This window comes from Mesoplodon bidens, assembly GCF_964165515.1.
Source record: "Mesoplodon bidens genome assembly, chromosome: 3".
NCBI lineage: Eukaryota > Metazoa > Chordata > Mammalia > Artiodactyla > Ziphiidae > Mesoplodon > Mesoplodon bidens.
Window position 1 is genome coordinate 56,041,226 of NC_138178.1, and position 17,289 is coordinate 56,058,514.

A 17,289-nucleotide genomic window follows, 5' to 3' on the forward strand; every position below is an offset into this window, starting at 1 on the left:
TAGGCCCCTCTGACATGTGCCAGATTAACTTTTCAGTCACCTTCAGATAATAAGCTCTGTCCTGACCACGTATCCACTTTAAAACTCCCTATTTCGTATTTGACTCAGTCACCCCTGCTGTCCCCAGCACCAATTGGGGATAGGGCATAGGGAGCAGGGTGGGGTGCATACGGTAAGGTCTATTCTCTCAAACCTCCATTCCCACCCTCTCCTCAAATGATGAGTTGCATTGCACTTGCCCTTGCTGGAGACTTGTTACTTAGCACCATCACTCTGCCAGTCTTCCCCCCAAAAAGCAACCTTCCCATGTCCTAGTTTGTAAAAACTAGCTTTGCCTTTCCCTCTCCCCCATGGGAATCTCCTGCTAAGAACCAGACCAACCTTTAAACTTGATTCTCAACGTGGTACTTTCTATCTGCAACTACCCTTCCACCAAGTTGATAAACTCAGGCAGGAAAAACTCCAATTATGTCCTCCCACCACGTGGCCCTAACACTTCAGCCTCATATTCACCATTCCCAAATCTCTCATTTCCTAGATTTTCATTTCTATATTGTACATGTTCTTCCCAATCCTTGGCATCTCCACCGAATCCTCCCTATGTGCTCTGTGTTCCCCATTATACTTTGCAAGTTTCTCTCCAACTAACTAGTCAGTAAGGTACCAAGGAGCATGTGAACGTCCCCAGCACCTACGCAGGCCTGGCAATGTATCAGCTTTTCATGTGGCCCTTTAAGTATTAAAGTGACTCCTCAAAAGACATGTAAACATATAACAACTGTGAACATATTACCAAAAGTGTAAAGTGTAGAACTAAATAGCAATGAGAAACTTTTATGAAGCCTCTAGGGATAGTTTGTGAGCTTTTTATTTAAAAAGAAAAAAAGAACATTAGCATTTATTACATATTTACATCTTAAAACACCACCCAGTTTAGTAAAAACAGGGCATTCAATGGCACACTAGCAGTGGAAGCTACTTATTAACTACCAATCATTTTTACAAGGTCATACCCATATAAAAATAAACACTAAGGAGAATAAATAGACAATGAAAGTGAATAAGAAACAAGTATAAATAATACCAGATTTTAAACAGGAATCTATAAAAGTTTCACTATATAAGGATTTTCACTCAAAGTAGGCAAAATGCATAGTCATCTCAAATTTGGAAGATAGCAAGTTAATAGATTTTCTCATTTGAGGCCTATCCAACCTCAGTAACATTTCTAGATGAAGCCTTAAGTTACTATTATATATTTTAAAAGGACTGGTCCAGTTGCATTTTCTCTATTTTTAATGCCTCCTCTTCATTTACAGTATTGGCAGCAGCATCATTATGTGGATCGTCTAGAAGGTCTTTGTTAAATCCATTTGATTCTTCCTCCTTTTGCTCTTCACCTGTACTACCCTCTTCAGGTGTCTGTGTACTGGGCGTGTTCATTAACAAGTCTGCAAGAGAAATCACTATTATTCATTACAAGCACCTGATCCAATCTTACCTAATACAAACTTCTTCACAAGTTTAAATCAGTAGAGATGAAATCTACAATCACTTTAGTTAATGTTAATTATGATAATTCCAAATAAAGCCATTTTTATACATGTATAAAATCCATTCAAAATGCAAGTCTTGAACTCAGACTTTTGAACCATAGTCAAACGCAGCTGTTCTCATTTAAAAAATCACAACTACTAGATAGAAGTTTTTAAAAATCAAATGTTCTTATGAGATGTATGTCAAAGTGATCTACAGTAAAGAACATTTAAGATACTCATTTCTAGTGAAAAATTTTAAAGTCATATATTATAAATATCTTTTGTTTAATTTTTATTTTTTTTTTGGCTGCGTTGGGTCTTTGTTGCTGTGCACGGGCTTTCTCTAGTTGCAGTGCGTGGGCTTCTCATTGCAGTGGTCTCTCTTGTTGCAGAGCATGGGCTCTAGGGCACGTGGGCTTCAGTAGCTGTGGCACAAGAACTCAGTAGTTGTGGCTCATGGGCTCTAGAGCACAGGCTCAGTGGTTGTGGCGCACAGGCTTAGTTGCTCCATGGCATGTGGGATCTTCCCGGACCAGAGATTGAACCCATGTCCCCTGCACTGGCAGGCGGATTCCTATGCACTACACCACCAGGGAAGTCCCTTAAAGTCATATATTATAAATAGAAGATGAGCCTTAAAATGCTTATTGCCATGTAAACTTTGATAATGACAGCAAGGAAGAACTGTCATCAACAATAGTTGTATCTTCATTAAATTTTTCACAAGGTAGTACAAAACATCCATTTGTTAAGTTAAAAAATTCATCCTGGACTTCCCTGGTGGCACAGTGGTTAAGAATCCTCCTGCTAATATAGGAGACACAGGTTCGATCCCTGGTCTGGGAAGATCCCACATGCCGTGGGGCAACTAAGCCCGTGCACCACAACTACTGAGCCTGCGCTCTAGAGACCACGAGCCTCAACTACAGAAGCCCGCGCTCTAGGGCCCACATGCCGCAACTACTGAGCCCACATGCTGCAACTACTGAAGCCCATGCGCCTAGAGGCCATGCTCCACAACAAGAGAAGCCACCGCAATGAGAAGCCTGCACACTGCAATGAAGAGTAGCCCCCCACGGCTTCCCTGGTGGCACAGTGGTTGAGAGTCCACCTGCCGATGCACGGGACACGGGTTCGTGCCCCGGTCTGGGAAGATCCCACAAGCCACGGAGCAGCTGGGCCCGTGAGCCATGGCCACTGAGCCTGTGCTCCGCAACGGGAGAGGCCACAACAGTGAGAGGCCTGCGTACCGCAAAAAAAAAAAAAAAAAAAAGAGTAGCCCCCGCTTGCTCCAACTAGAGAAAGCCCGCGTGCAGCAACGAAGACCCAATGCAGCCAAACAAAAATAAATAAATAATTAAAAAATTTTTACAGAAACTTAAAAAAAAAAATTAATGCTCGCTTCAGCAGCACATATACTAATATTGGAATGATAGAGAAGATTAGCATGGCCCCTGTGCAAGTATGACACAAATTCGTGAAGCGTTCCATATTTTTAAAAGAGTCACGTACCACAATGTTCATTGCAGCACTATTTACAACAGCCAGGACATGGAAGCAACCTAAGTGTCCATCGACAGATGAATGGATAAAGAAGATGTGGCACATATATACAATGGAATATTACTCAGCCATAAAAAGAAATGAAATTGAGTTATTTGTAGTGAGGTGGATGGACCTAGAGTCTCATACAAAGTGAAGTCAGGAAGAGAAAAACAAATACCGTATGCTAACACATATATGGAATCTAAAAAAAAAAAAAATGGTTCTGATGAACATAGGGACAGGACAGGAATAAAGATGCAGACGTAGAGAATAGACTTGAGGACATGGGGAGGTGGAAGGGTAAGCTGGGACGAAGTGAGAGAGTGGCATTGACATATATACACTATCAAATGTAAAATAGATAGCTAGTGGGAAGCAGCCGCATAGCACAGGGAGATCAGCTCGGTGCTTTGTGACCACCCAGAGGGGTGGGATAGAGAGGGTGGGAGGGAGACACAAGAGGGAGGAGATATCAGAATATATGTATATGTGTGGCTGATTCATTTTGTTAAACACCAGAAACGAACACAACATTGTAAAGCAATTTTACTCCAATAAAGATGTTAAAAAAAAAATCATTCTAACTGGAAAAAATCATAATACCACTGAATATTTTTCACTTGAGAATTTCATTATTTTGGGTGAAACTTGTTTTACAACATGTAATCTTCACTACTTACTGTAATTCCTATTTTCCCATTTCAAAAGGAAAAAACTGGATTGGAAATTGACAAAGATAAATGCGACTGTGCGTGCTTCATTCAAAACCAATTTGCAATTATTTTTAAATATAGTTTTAACAAACTTGTCTAGTTTCCAAACCCACAGTCTGTTTAAAAAACAGCAAATTTTAAGGCAGTTTTAAAAGAGACAAGAGCATCAACAAGAAATCAAACATGACGGCTCACAACAGAAGTGAAACGCTACAATAAAAAGCATTTTTGGACCTATTCACTTCACAGCAAATGGCTCTAAAGTCCTCAGTGGGTACAGAGAATTTTATATGTTTAGGAAAGTACCACAGTAATGTTTTAATTATCATAAAGATAAAACTATATGTCACATGTTTTAAGGAGTCAGGGAAGAACATGTTTTCGAAAGATCCAGAATCAATTTTAAATGATTAAAACAATTTTTCAAGAGACACTCAGCTACCCAGAAAACCGTCCTGGATGCATATTCTTTGAGGATTCCAGCTAGCTCTCAAGTCCACTCTCTCTCAAATATACATAAGCTTAATATACTATATCACATTTGCCTATACCTAGAGGTATTTTATTTTGGTGAAGAGTAAATAAGTTAAAATTTCTAACATGCCCTTGATATATTAATGGTAGCACATAAAATCCAGCATAAAATTTACCGTTTCCTAGGGACTGACTATTACTCAGTAGCTTTGCCTGTCTTCTTTCCAAGGCCAGTTGTTTATTTCTCTCAATTCTTTGTTGTTGTTCTTCTGTTAGACTTCTACTCGACTCAGAAGCAAACTTTGCACTTTCAGATGAGTTTGTCAGAAAGGGATCTAACTCAGTAGCAGTTACACCATGGCCATTATTTTCCCCTACTTCATCTGCAGTAGAAAAGAAAAAATTAGTACATCTGTAGTGTTAAACTAGTTAGAAAAAAGAGTTTATGCAGCTATTAACTGAAAACCGGTTTAAAGCAACAAGGTGCCAGACCTGAAGTACCAATTTGTGAGGTATGAGAATGTTACAAATACATGCTTGATTCAAACAAGTAGAAGGAATATTTATTAATCACTTTAAAGAGGCATTTTAAGTCAAATGGAATACTAGTTTAAAAACATGCATGAACAGAAAGCAAAAGGTCTTAGTTGCTAATAAAAGAACTTAAAGAATCCAAAGTATATCCTTATAGTGTATTTTTAAAATTTATTTATGTATTTATTTATTTTTGGCTGTGTTGGGTCTTTGTTGCTGCATGCAGGCTTTTTCTCTAGTTGCGGCGAGTGGGGGCTACTCTTCCTTGCGGTGTGTGGGTTTCTCACTGCAGTGGCTTCACTTGTGGAGCACAGGCTCTAGGTGTGCGGGCTTCAGTAGTTGTGGCTTGTGGGCTCTAGAGCACAAGCTCAGTAGTTGTGGAGCATGGGCTTAGTTGCTCTGCAGCATGTGGGATCTTCCTGGACCAGGGCTCGAACCCATGTTCCTTGCATTGGCAGGCGGATTCTTAACCACTGCACCACCAGGGAAGCCCTATCCTTGTTTTATATTAAAAACATTTTAGTAGCTTGCCATATTGTCTGTATGATACACAGTAATGATTTTATATAGGCTATTTTTTGTGTACGGTAAAACTGAGACACAAAGTGAAAAGGGGGAAGAAATTTAGAGATCTGTGGACATATTTCCAAGTTAACTTTTTAAAAAATTCAGTGCTCTCTACATGATTAGTCTTAATAAATTCTTAAAGCCCTGTACACCAGTTATCTCAAAGTAGGATGTTCCTAAAATGATCCACAGGGTATGAAATGCAAATACTAGATCCTCCATTTATATTTCATTTAAAAATTACAAAAAATTAAGTTTTACTAACTTATATTTAAAAGAACTGGCAGTGACAAACTATCACTTATCCATATGACAGCTAATCATCTGGTCTGTAAGCTACCTTCAAGACAGCAAGCTCATACTGTGGAAGGGTGGAATTGGGTCCTCACTCATTTTTTAATTTCAGCATACTATGATATATAGCTAATTCTGACTACCCAGTTAAGCAACCTGACATACTATCTATTTTAACCAAAACAACCCTAACAAAATGCACAAGTGGTAGCTTTAGAAGATTTCTGCAAAATAACAGAACACCTGTAGGTAGAAGATAACAGAAGTACAAGCAAGAACTAAGAAGATGGCAAAGCTGACACTTCACCTTCTCTCTGTATCATTCACATTATGGTGTTAAAAAAATAATAAATAACCTCATCAGATCTGACAAGCAGGTAAAAAAAAACTTCATATCACCATGACCACAATTTGAAATATGAGTTTACAATTACTCTCCTTGTCCTATGTACATATTGTACAATGAGATATTAGCTAATGCCAGTAAAAACCATCACAACTAGCAAAACATTTAAAACATAAAGACAAACCAGTGAGGCTTAAAAATCATGTATTTAATCCAGCATTTTACAATCTAAGCCCCTTTTGAGGTTTCTTCCTTAATAGTGAAAGACAGAAAGCCATACACTTTTTCTTCCTGATATGGAAAAAAATGTGTCAAGAAACTAAAATACATTCCTTTGTCAGGAAATATTGATGGAGTACATTTAGAAAACATTGCTGGAAAAGTTAAGAAACAAGTATTAGAACCAATTATGCAATATACAGGATTTCTAATATGCTTCACCTTATAGGGCTTATAGGATTCTGAATTAATAGTAATGAAATACATAAAAAACTATTCAATACTTTTCTGTGAGCCATGAAAGGAAAGATCTCTTCAACAGTAAATGACCTCTTTAGTACAAACAATGTCTTAACAGAAAATCCATGTGAATATAACCACTTTTGACTAGGATAAAAGTGGCATTAAAAAAAATTAGAACCACACATGAAATTCATTCACTGCCACATTCGTAGGCAAGCTATTGTGGCAAAGAAGCTAAAGCCAGAAATATTCAATGTGCTACAGGATGCCATCACTCTGGTACATATAAACTAACAGATAAGCAAACTACATAATAATTAAAGGGAAATAAGAGCTATTTTTAAAAAGCATAGTGAAATCAGGAATGGGGCTGGGGGTCCAATTTTAACAGTGTGGTAGGGGAGACTTCACTGAACTGACATTTGAAAACAGTTTGACACGGGTGAGAGTTAGCCATGCAGATTTAGGGGCAGGAGGGAGGGCAAAGGACAGTGTTCAAGGCAGAGTGCAAAAGCCTTAAGACAGAAATATGCCTGGAAGGCTCAAGGAACAGCTAGGATGCAAGTGGCTGAAGCAACGGAATAGTAAAGATACCATCAGGGAGGCAAGAGGAATGGGATAAGGACAGAAAAATAAGATTCTATAGGGCCAAGTAGGACAATATAAAGACTGTGGCTTTTACTTTGATTGAAGAAATAAGGAGCCACTAAAGGGCTCTGAGCAGAGGAATGGCATGACGACACGTGCTAAAAATATAAAAATATAAAAACTGACTAATTTTAAGTAAAACGATTGAAAAGGGGCAGATGAAAATTTGCGAGTAAACTTCAACAAAAGTCCTTGCACCGGTGAATGAGACTGAGAGATGAATACCAAGATTTACTAAGCACAGTTAATGATGCTCTACTTCCATTTGGGTTTACGCATCTTAGAAAGGTGAAAACCAAGATTTGGGAGAAAAAACTGAATCTACAACCAAACCTTCAAACCACTGATCAAAAAGTATTAGCCCCAAACTTTTGGTAAAAATTATTCAGTAGAATATTCAATCATATTGTTCTTACTTTAAAACTGTAATGTTAAGATCAAAAATGTACATTATATACCATATCAGTACAGCAGTACATGTATTAGAAAAATAAAATGTTCAAAACATTTTTACTGTTGTAGTGCCTCATGCAAAAGTCTGGAGACTATTCTCTTAGGATACAAAGAAAACAGATTCAACAACAAACAAGGCTCTCTGATACAGGCCTCCTCTATGTACCCTATACCGCAACTTGCCTGTAATTCCATGAATGGTGCCATGTTCATTTATGCCTCTGCATTAAGTGGCTGCCTCTATCCAAAATCACCTCTGCCTAACTTCTACTGCTTACCATTTAAAGTACTTGTGATACCTCCTCTGTGAAGCTTTCCCCTCTGCTACCAAGCTTTCCCCTCCCCTAGGTAAAAGTAACTGTGTTCTCCTTTGCCCCATACACTGTCCCCTGTTCTTCTCCAATTACAGCACCTTGGAGACTACTGGCATGTTACTAGTTCACGGTCTGTTAGCCCATGAAGCAAGGGGTCTGATAGCATTCATCTTTATCCCTGAACCTTTAGCACATAGTACGCAGCTCAAAAAGTTCAATGAATAAGCTAACTGACCCAGTAGTATATGCTGTGGGATTTAGACTCTAATCACTAATTCCTTTCCATCTATCAAATCCCATGCCATCAATTCATACCATACCTTACCAAATAATTAAATCTTGGATTATTTAAATCACAATCCTTCACACTTTTAAAAGCAGTTTATAAATAATTTGGGGGGATTCTATATGGAGCCTGTATTTTCTGCTACATCTATTAAATTTTTAAAAAACAAAAAACAAACATGTATGGAGCCATCGCACAGAAAATCTGATAACTATACAGACCCTGTCGGCAGGAACCATATGTTTTGATGTGTGTGACTGCCTATGGTTGCATTGTACAACTAACAAATGCAATCAATACCAGGAACCGTCACATAGGTCTAATTAAAGTCCTATATGCAAGATCTGTACTCTTGTGTGAGTTGTGACCTATTTCATCATCAAATTGTTCTGCCTACCTTCTCAGAGCCACTTTTTTATAATGGTGGACATGTATATGAACACTGTATCTTATATATTTTTTTATTAGCAAGCACTACAAAGGATCAATGGGTCATCATCATGAGTTCTCAAAAGCTCATGTTCTGTGGCTAAATATATTTTACAACATCTCTTAACGGCATACCACCATGTCTTTAAGAAACAAATATCATGCACAACATTCTAGACATACCAAGGCATCTGAACTCATTCCTATTTACTGTACTTTAATTATATACTCAAAATAGACTAAGAACCCAGTCCTGTAACACTACCTACCCCAACTAGATCCATTTCTAAAAGCAAAATTATTATAAAGTAGATAAACCTATATTCTTACCATTATTGCTAACAAAATCTTCATGTAAAATAGGGAGATCAAGTCGGATTCGTTTTAAACAGGTCTGAAAATAAAAAACATTTTTACATTTTCACTTAGATTTGGGGGAAAACGGTCATTGGTTTCAAAAAAAGTTGTTCAAATAGCTACTATTAATTTTCCTTCTCTCTACTAAGACTGAAAATGAAGACCCCCGAAGAGCTACTTAGCCTCACTAATCTATCCTTATACAATTTAGCATTGTGAATGATATTCATAATGATCTCAACACCTACCTGAACTTCCTTTTTATTTCCCAGATATTCAACTCTGTCAATAAAATCTTCAAATTGCAGTTTAGGGAATAGCCTATGCGCCCAGTGCTCCATGTGTCTGATTAGTGTCTTCAAGTCCTCAGCCTGGAACATAAAAATAAAAATGCTAAATAGAAGACTCATTCTCACAACTGACCTTGTCAGCAGATTTTAGAACTGAATAATAGTACCAAAGTCACTGGTGTCCTTTTATATTTATAAGGTTAATAAACTTTTAGAAGAAACTTTAAGAAGAAAAATATTTATCAAGGGCTTAGAGCAGGTGTCCCCAACCCCGGGCCGTGGACTGGTCCACGGTGGGTTAGGAACCGGGCCGCACAGCAGGAGGTGAGCAGTGGGAGAGCAAGAGAGCGAAGCTTCATCTCCCCATGGCTCACATTACCGCCTGACCCATCCCCCACACCCCTCGTCCCCGGGGAGAAACTGTCTTCCACGAAACCAGTCCCTGGTGCCAAAAAGGCTGGGGACTGCTGGCTTAGAGGACTGCAGTCTAACGGCACTGGACAGATTTTTAAAAATCAGAGGAAAAAAGAAACCCAGTATGAAAACTTAATAAAAGTTAAAAGATAATCACATGTGTCTTTTCAGACCTATAAATACTTGAAAATAAACTTCAATAAAATATGGCAAGATATCTTTTAGAAATAACTATACAAACTGACAGGTCTCTAAACGATATACAGAAAGCATTGAGAATCAGCTCTGTGAAAATATATTCAGAAATCCCAAGGGCGAAGTACCAAAGACTAGCAAGAACAGTATAAACATTCTCTGACCACAATACCTCTCTATATTTGAAATTTCAATTTAACATTAAAAAATTTTTAATGAAAATGAAAAACAAAGTTTAATAAACTGGAGTAATGAAAAAAGTTCCAAATTCCTGATTTTACTGTACAATATTTTTTTATTTTCTTATAGTATTTTAAAATAGGAGACTGGTTAAAAGCTCTGGATCAGACTGCATAGATTCAAATCTAAATTCTACCACTTAATAGCTGTGTGACTTTGAACAAATCACTTTACCTCTGTGTGCCTTTTTCTTCATGAATAAAACGAGAATATACATACCTCATTGGGTTGTTAGGAGGATTAAGTAATACAAGTAAAGTGCCTGACACAAAGCAAGTCCTCAAATGTTGGCAATTATTGTTTGTGGTGGTATTTGATCTTGTCTAAGAAGCTAATGGTTAAAACAATCAACTCTACCAATAACTCAATATGTAATGCTGAGAACATAATGTCATTTCATTCTCATTCTGATAAAGATAAAATTTCTTTCAAAAGTTCAATTATCGGGCTTCCCTGGTAGCACAGTGGATAAGAATCTGCCTGCCAATGCAGGGGACACGGGTTCGATCCCTGGTTCGGGAAGATCCCACATGCCGTGGAGCAACTAAGCCCGTGCACCACAACTACTGAGCCTGCACTCTAGAGCCCGTGCTCCGCAACAAGAGAAGCCACTGCAATGAGAAGCCCGCGCATCGCAATGAAGAGTAGCCCCTGCTTGCCGCAACTAGAGAAAGCTCGCGTGCAGCAGTGAAGACCCAATACAGTCAAAAATAATAAAATAAAAAAATTTTTTAATTTAAAAAAAAGTTCAGTTCAATCACCTACGACCATTTTCCAGTTGTTGGGGTAGCTGATCAGCCACCTCACAATATCACATTACACCCAAGGGGCAGAGAAGAGAAATACCTAAATACAGTGTGAAGTCCCAAGTCATACATGGAGAAAAAAGCATCGAGGATTCAACTTCGTTAGAAAATAGTAGAATTTTCAAAGGCAAAGTACAGAAGACTAGACAAACTCAGAGCCCAACCTCACCCAGTGAAGGAACACAAAATATTTATCCTTCGTATAAGTTTATTTATCATTTAAAGTACTTATTATGAAAATGATGAAGAGGTCATAAATTCAAAGCACCAATTCATCACTACTACCTGAAAATTTCAATAAGAGCAATGAATTAACTGAGCTGGGCATGGTTTTAAAATATCTTGATTTATGTTTAGTTTTGTGGCAAAATAGGACACAGACTTATACTCTCCCTTCCTGTCCACCGAAACTAAGCAAATGTACTACAATTTTTCAGTCTCCCAGGTTTGAAATCTTGGGATTAATTTTTACTTTTGTACCTCCCAATCACCTCCAAGTATTATATATTGTTCATCCCTCTACTATTACCCTATCCAGGCTATTTCACCTCATTCTGCTGGTAGTGAAACAGCCTCTGAATTGCTGTCTGCCTCCAGCTGCTTCCCTCTTTCTAACTATCCTGAATACCACACCAAGATCATGCTCATGCTGTGTTAATGTTACTCTAGCTGGGCCGTGAAATGGAAAGTCGAGGCTCTGCCCTTAACCACTGGCAGTGGAGGCTTAAAACTCTAAAAACTCAGTTTCCTTCACTACATAATGGGACCAACACCTACCCCAGAGGTTGATAATTAAAGAATATAATTGAAAATACTTCATAAACTGCAAAGCTCTACAAAGATATCATCTGCAAAAAATTGTATCTACACACCACACAATTCAAAGAGAATTTCCAAACGTACATTTGTGCAGAGATTTACAGTTCCTAAATGTCTTCAGATAGTGTCCTTTCTACTACATCATAGTTTCTAAAGAGACATGATGATGAATGCTGGTATCTGTGAAACATTCTAAGATTCCTAAGAACATGATAATGGGCCCACAGCCTTATTGATATTTTAAAAAACAAAGGTCTAAAATAAAAATCAGACTTTTCTTACCTCATGACCTTTTCCTTTGAATTTTGCCTTATCAAACACATGCCTTAATGCTGGAAGCCCTCTCTCTGAAATTAATCTGTGAATAGAAATATGTTTTAAATTTCAAGTTTTCTAAAGCCATCAAGGCCAAACAAAGACCATAAGAAGAACGAAATATTAACTACTGAACTGAGAAAAATGTCTGATCTCCAAATCATCCCAACCAAAAGCTTGTAACGTAAGAGGGAAAAAATGATGGAAAGCAAAGTATAAATAGTTAAGGAAATAGTAAATGTACCTCTCAGCATTCAGCTTGGGTATGTTCCTTTTAACTGTTCTCTTTGGAGGTACAGGAACAGGTGCCCCTCTCCCTAACTCTGGTGAAATATACCAAGATTTAATATTACTTAAGTACTTTAAGCCTCATTTATAAAATGTATCATTTCTAAGCTGTTAGATGGATAGCTGAACATGGACACCACTTTGGAACCCTATACAGACCTTCTTCAGGTTCAGCTCCTTCACCACCTCTCTCTGGAGAGGCTGGAGGTGGAAATGGAGGAAAAGTTTCATCTTCTATGCGCTCATAATCTGGTAGGTCAATCAAGCCATTCTCCTGTGGTTCTAGCATCTTTTCCTCTAGGGGGAAAAAAAAGTAAACATGTTTATGCATCCAAGTAGTCTTCTTATTACACAGTTAAGTTCCACTTGCAGCAAAATGCATGTGTTTGTCAGTTAAACCATATTTCAAATTCACACATCATGAACTGAAGTGAAGAAGATAACAGTTACGGAAAAAAGAACAAAGTTAGAAATTAGAAGAACTGAGTTCTAATGTAGACCCTACCACTAAATAACTATATGATTTTGAGCAAATCATTTTACCTCAACTGTTGAGTTTCCCCACCATAAAATGATGATTTTAACTTTTCAGAGGGTTTTAAACTGTGGTCCAAAGGGGTGTGAAATAGGCAGGGTACAATACCTCATCCCCACTCAACCAGAGAAGCTTTTTAAAAATACTGTTGGGGGCTTCCCTGGTGGCGCAGTGGTTGAGAGTCCGCCTGCCGATGCAGGGGACGCGGGTTTGTGCCCCGGTCCGGGAAGATCCCACATGCCGCGGGGCGGCTGGGCCCATGAGCCATGGCTGCTGAGCCTGCACGTCCAGAGCCTGTGCTCCGCAACGGGAGAGGCCACAACAGTGAGAGGCCTGCGTACTGCAAAAAAAAAAAAAAAAAAAAAATACTGTTGAGAATTCCCTGGTAGTCCAGTGGTTAGGGCTCTGTGTTCTCACTGCTGAGGGCCCAGGTTCAATCCCTGCTCCAGGAACTAATATGCCATAAGCTGTGCAGGGGGGCCGAAAAAGGAAAAATAAAAATAAAAATACTGTTTACATATTGGTTTTCTAGTAAGGTTTCCTTTGAAGAAATGGAAATAATCCTTAAGTTGGTAACTTGAAAGAATGCTTTTCAGTACCATCTTACTTGACCTCTCAGAAACATCTGACACTTTTGATCAGTTCCTTTTTCTGGAAAAGTGTTTTTGTTGACTCCTGAAATACAGTACTCAACTGGCTTTCCTCCCTTCCTGGACACTCCTCCTAGATCTCCTTTGCAGATTCATATTCCTCTAACCTGGTCAGTTAGTATCCAAGACTTCATCCTAGGCCCTTCACTCAGTTATGCACATGGCTCTAATTTATAGATGACCCATTAATTTTTTTATCTCCATCTGAGCATCAAATCTCAGCTCTAAATCCCTACTTCTCATTTTACAGCCCTAAAGTTTCTCAAAGGCACCTATAACTCATCATGTATAAAACCAACCTTTTAAATTTTCCCAATTCAATGAATGACACCTATCCAGCTATACATCAGAAACCTGCAAGTCATCCTTAACACTTCATTCCCCCCTCCTAAATACCCTGTCCATTTTACTTCCAGATTATCCCTTGAGTCCGTCCATTTCTCCCTATTTCCACAACCACTTCCTAACACTTCTTGCTTGGATTACTCCATTACTCCCATCCATTTTGCCCTTTCAATCCATTCTCCATATTACAGCTAAACTGAACCTTTGGAAATGTCAAGCTGATCACATTACTGCTAGGCTTAAATACTTCAATGGCTTCCTACTGCTCTTAGGATAATGATAAAACTCCAAGGCCCTGCAGGGTTTAGCGCTTTCCTACTTCTCCAGACTTACTTCACACCATTTTCCATGCTTTTTCTTTCTATCCCTCAGGCCACTAGACCTTTACAAAAGCAGTTTCCTATCTTGGAGGCTCTTCCCTGACTCCTAATCTCTTTCAGATCTCAACCGTCACCTCAGAAAAGTCTCCCCCAATTTTCCTAAATTAAATCCTCCTATAACAAGCATTCAAAATGTCAAGTACAAGTTTTGTAGCACTTACCCAGTTCCAATATTAGGTTCTATTTGTATGATTATTTGATTAATGTCTGTCTCCCATAATAGACTGTAGCTCTAAAAGGGCAATGACAAGGTGGGTCTCTGTGCTCCTCTACTGTATCCCCAAAACTGATACACAGCCAGTGCTCAAGAAATAGTTGTTGATCTTGGTCCTCCCAACTTGAACTAGCAGAAAACCTGAGCAGTTCTACAGCCCCAAAGGAGGGCACACCTCCTAACGCCTACTTCAAATGTGGCCAAGAGGGAAATGCACAGGGAAGGGGCTCCTGGAGAGCAGGGCTGGGACCCTGGAGGAGGGGAACAAGGAGGTGGCCCCAGAGAGCAGAAATGAGGTGGCCAATTGAGCTTTCTCATTTCACTGCCAGGGCAGGTAGCCCAGGAATCCTCACTATCCAAATCCATGTGTTTCCTGAATTCAGATAGTGAGAATTATTTTTAGTGAGTTCAGGTCATGGGTAGTGTAATGCATTATCCAAATCTATCAGATTCCTGAGTTTGGGATAACATGAGAGTTCATGAAGGAAAGATATCTCAAAAAATTATCTGAATCTGTTCAGTTCCTGAGTTTATGGATAGGGAGAGTTCTGATGGCAATGATACTTGTAATTTCTGTCTAGCAGGATTTAATAACTGCAATGGGCCACTAAAAAAAGAAAGAAAGGGCTTCCCTGGTGGCGCAGTGGTTGAGAGTCCGCCTGCCGATGCAGGGGACACGGGCTCGTGCCCCGGTCCGGGAGGATCCCACGTGCCGCGGAGCGGCTGGGCCCGTGAGCCATGGCCGCTGAACCTGTGCGTCCGGAGCCTGTGCTCCGCAACGGGAGAGGCCACAAAAGTGAGAGGCCCGCGTACCGCAAAAAAAAAAAAAAAGATAGCTCTGTCTTTAACTTCTTGACAATGGGTGCCTAGTCTCTTTGTAGACATTGATGAAGGTCTCTTCACTTCCTCCTCTAGTCCTCAGACTCGCAGAAGAGTAACAAAAAAAATTTAAATCCAAATTCGTTCCTAGACCCTTAGGTGTCCAATGCCCAACTTTTTCTAAGTCACCAAAACAGAAGTCCCTGTCGCCAGCAAGTCCTACCAAACTGACTCAATGACTTCCTTGCTACCCAGCCCTAAAACCACAAAACTTCCCATCCCATCTCTCTTCTCCGACCTCCCCTTATCCTCACTCCCCTGTCTGTCCTCTCACTTCAACCATATTCACTCATTCATTCGACATTCACAGGACGCCTCCAGTGTTTAGAAGCCCCGGTACAGAAACTGGAGATGTAAAGATGTATCTGACACACGTTTCCTTGCACTAAAAGGCCTGGTTTAGAGAGAGACAGACCCGAAACGTAAACAAGAAGTAAAAGCGCCGGCCCTGATCCCCACCGACCTCCTCTCCGCACAGGTCGCAGCCAGTCAGGCCTCCCTTCCTCTCCAGTCCCGATCAGCCCAGGTCCGTTTCAGTCATGTCCTCCCGCTTCCTCACTCCCTCCTTGCGACTTCCCGGCATCCCCGCTCCCCAGCCTGACTCCCTCGGCCAGCTCTCCCCTCGGGAACTTCACTCTCCCGCCAGCCCGCTCTCACCTGGAGGAGACTGCAGTATCCGCAGCACAGGGCTCCGCGCGGCCGGGAAACCGTGTATCTCGCGAGAGTCTCGCGAGAAGAGTCCTTGGCTTTTGGCGCCAAAAGCCTGGGCGGTGCCTACCGGACCCACCTCCCCCAGGTCCCGCCCACCCACGTATATCCCCACCTTGCCGGCGTCCGACCCATCCCACACTGCTTTCCCTACCGCTTCCGCCCTCCCGAATTCTTCCGAGAAGTTTAGTCCCCTCGTCCGCGTGATGATCGTGTTCGTTATACTCTATGCACTTAAGACTTTGGAAGTAGATCTCAGGTTTTTAGAAAACTGGGTTGTGGATGGAATATAAAGGATGGAGGCAAAAGAATTTGATGAGAAACTACCGATTCTTCAGAGTTACTAACAAAATTCCTTGAACATAAGAGTTCTATTAATTGTTGAATAATGAGCCGAGAAAAGAGGCAGTAAAGAGTTAGTGTTAGGATTGTGGACACAAAGAAGAATGTCAAAAATGTGTTACCTTTAATTTTTTTTAAGTGAGTCCAAATATATTGGTGCAATATATATTTGCACACACACGCACACAAAATAAATATATAAGTAAGTGGAGATGGGAACTGGACATACGGGACAGGGTGGGATGGGGACTTAACACCATACTTTTTTGGAACATGAATGTGTTAACTATTCAGAAAACTAAAAAAGTTACCTTTAGCAACTATAGCATCAAGATTTGACAGACCAAGATGAGTAGTGTTTGCTACATTCTTTCTCTACTTTTCTGTAGCTTGAAATATTTCATTAAAATTATAGAATAAATATGTGAAAAAAAAGAGAAAGTAAATTGCAAGCTCTATCTAAAATTATGTATGCAAATATGTATATGTACCACATTTTCCTTAATTTTATGGTTTTATTTCTATAAATGCAAGATAAAATATATTAAGCAATTTACAAAATTAACATTAATTTAAATGGGAAATATGTTAACTTCAAGAGTCCAGGTAACTGAGGCAAGAGGCATTCTTCTAATTATCCAGATAAGTCTATATTCTCCACTTTATGTCTAATAAAATAAATATAAAAGCACTTTGAGGGGCTTCCCTGGTGGCACAGTGGTTGAGAGACCGCCTGCCGATGCAGGGGGCATGGGTTCATGCCCCGGTACGGGAAGATCCCACATGCCGCGGAGCGGCTAGGCTCGTAAGCCATGGCCGCTGAGCCTGCGCGTCCGGAGCTTGTGCTCCGCAACGGGAGAGGCCACAACAGTGAGAGGCCCTCGTACAGCAAAAAAAAAAAAAAAAAAA

At 39.8% G+C, this 17,289-nt stretch overlaps 1 protein-coding gene across 2 annotated transcripts; it reads right to left on the reverse strand.

Annotated features, from left to right (window-relative positions):
- Window positions 1–852: 852 nt before the first annotated feature.
- TIPIN (TIMELESS interacting protein) lies at window positions 853–16,051 on the reverse strand. Of its 2 annotated transcripts, none has more exons than XM_081229546.1 (8): window positions 15,988–16,051; window positions 12,487–12,624; window positions 12,284–12,362; window positions 12,007–12,082; window positions 9,209–9,331; window positions 8,934–8,997; window positions 4,447–4,653; window positions 853–1,451 (listed from the first exon to the last, which is right to left on the reverse strand). In XM_081229546.1, the coding sequence occupies exons 2-8, from the start codon at window positions 12,614–12,616 to the stop codon at window positions 1,261–1,263; spliced, it is 870 nt and encodes a 289-aa protein (XP_081085672.1). In that variant the 5' UTR covers window positions 12,617–12,624; window positions 15,988–16,051; the 3' UTR covers window positions 853–1,260. The 2 variants fall into 2 exon arrangements, with proteins under 2 accessions (XP_081085672.1, XP_081085673.1); XM_081229547.1 differs by lacking the exon at window positions 15,988–16,051 and adding an exon at window positions 15,794–15,972.
- Window positions 16,052–17,289: the final 1,238 nt, after the last annotated feature.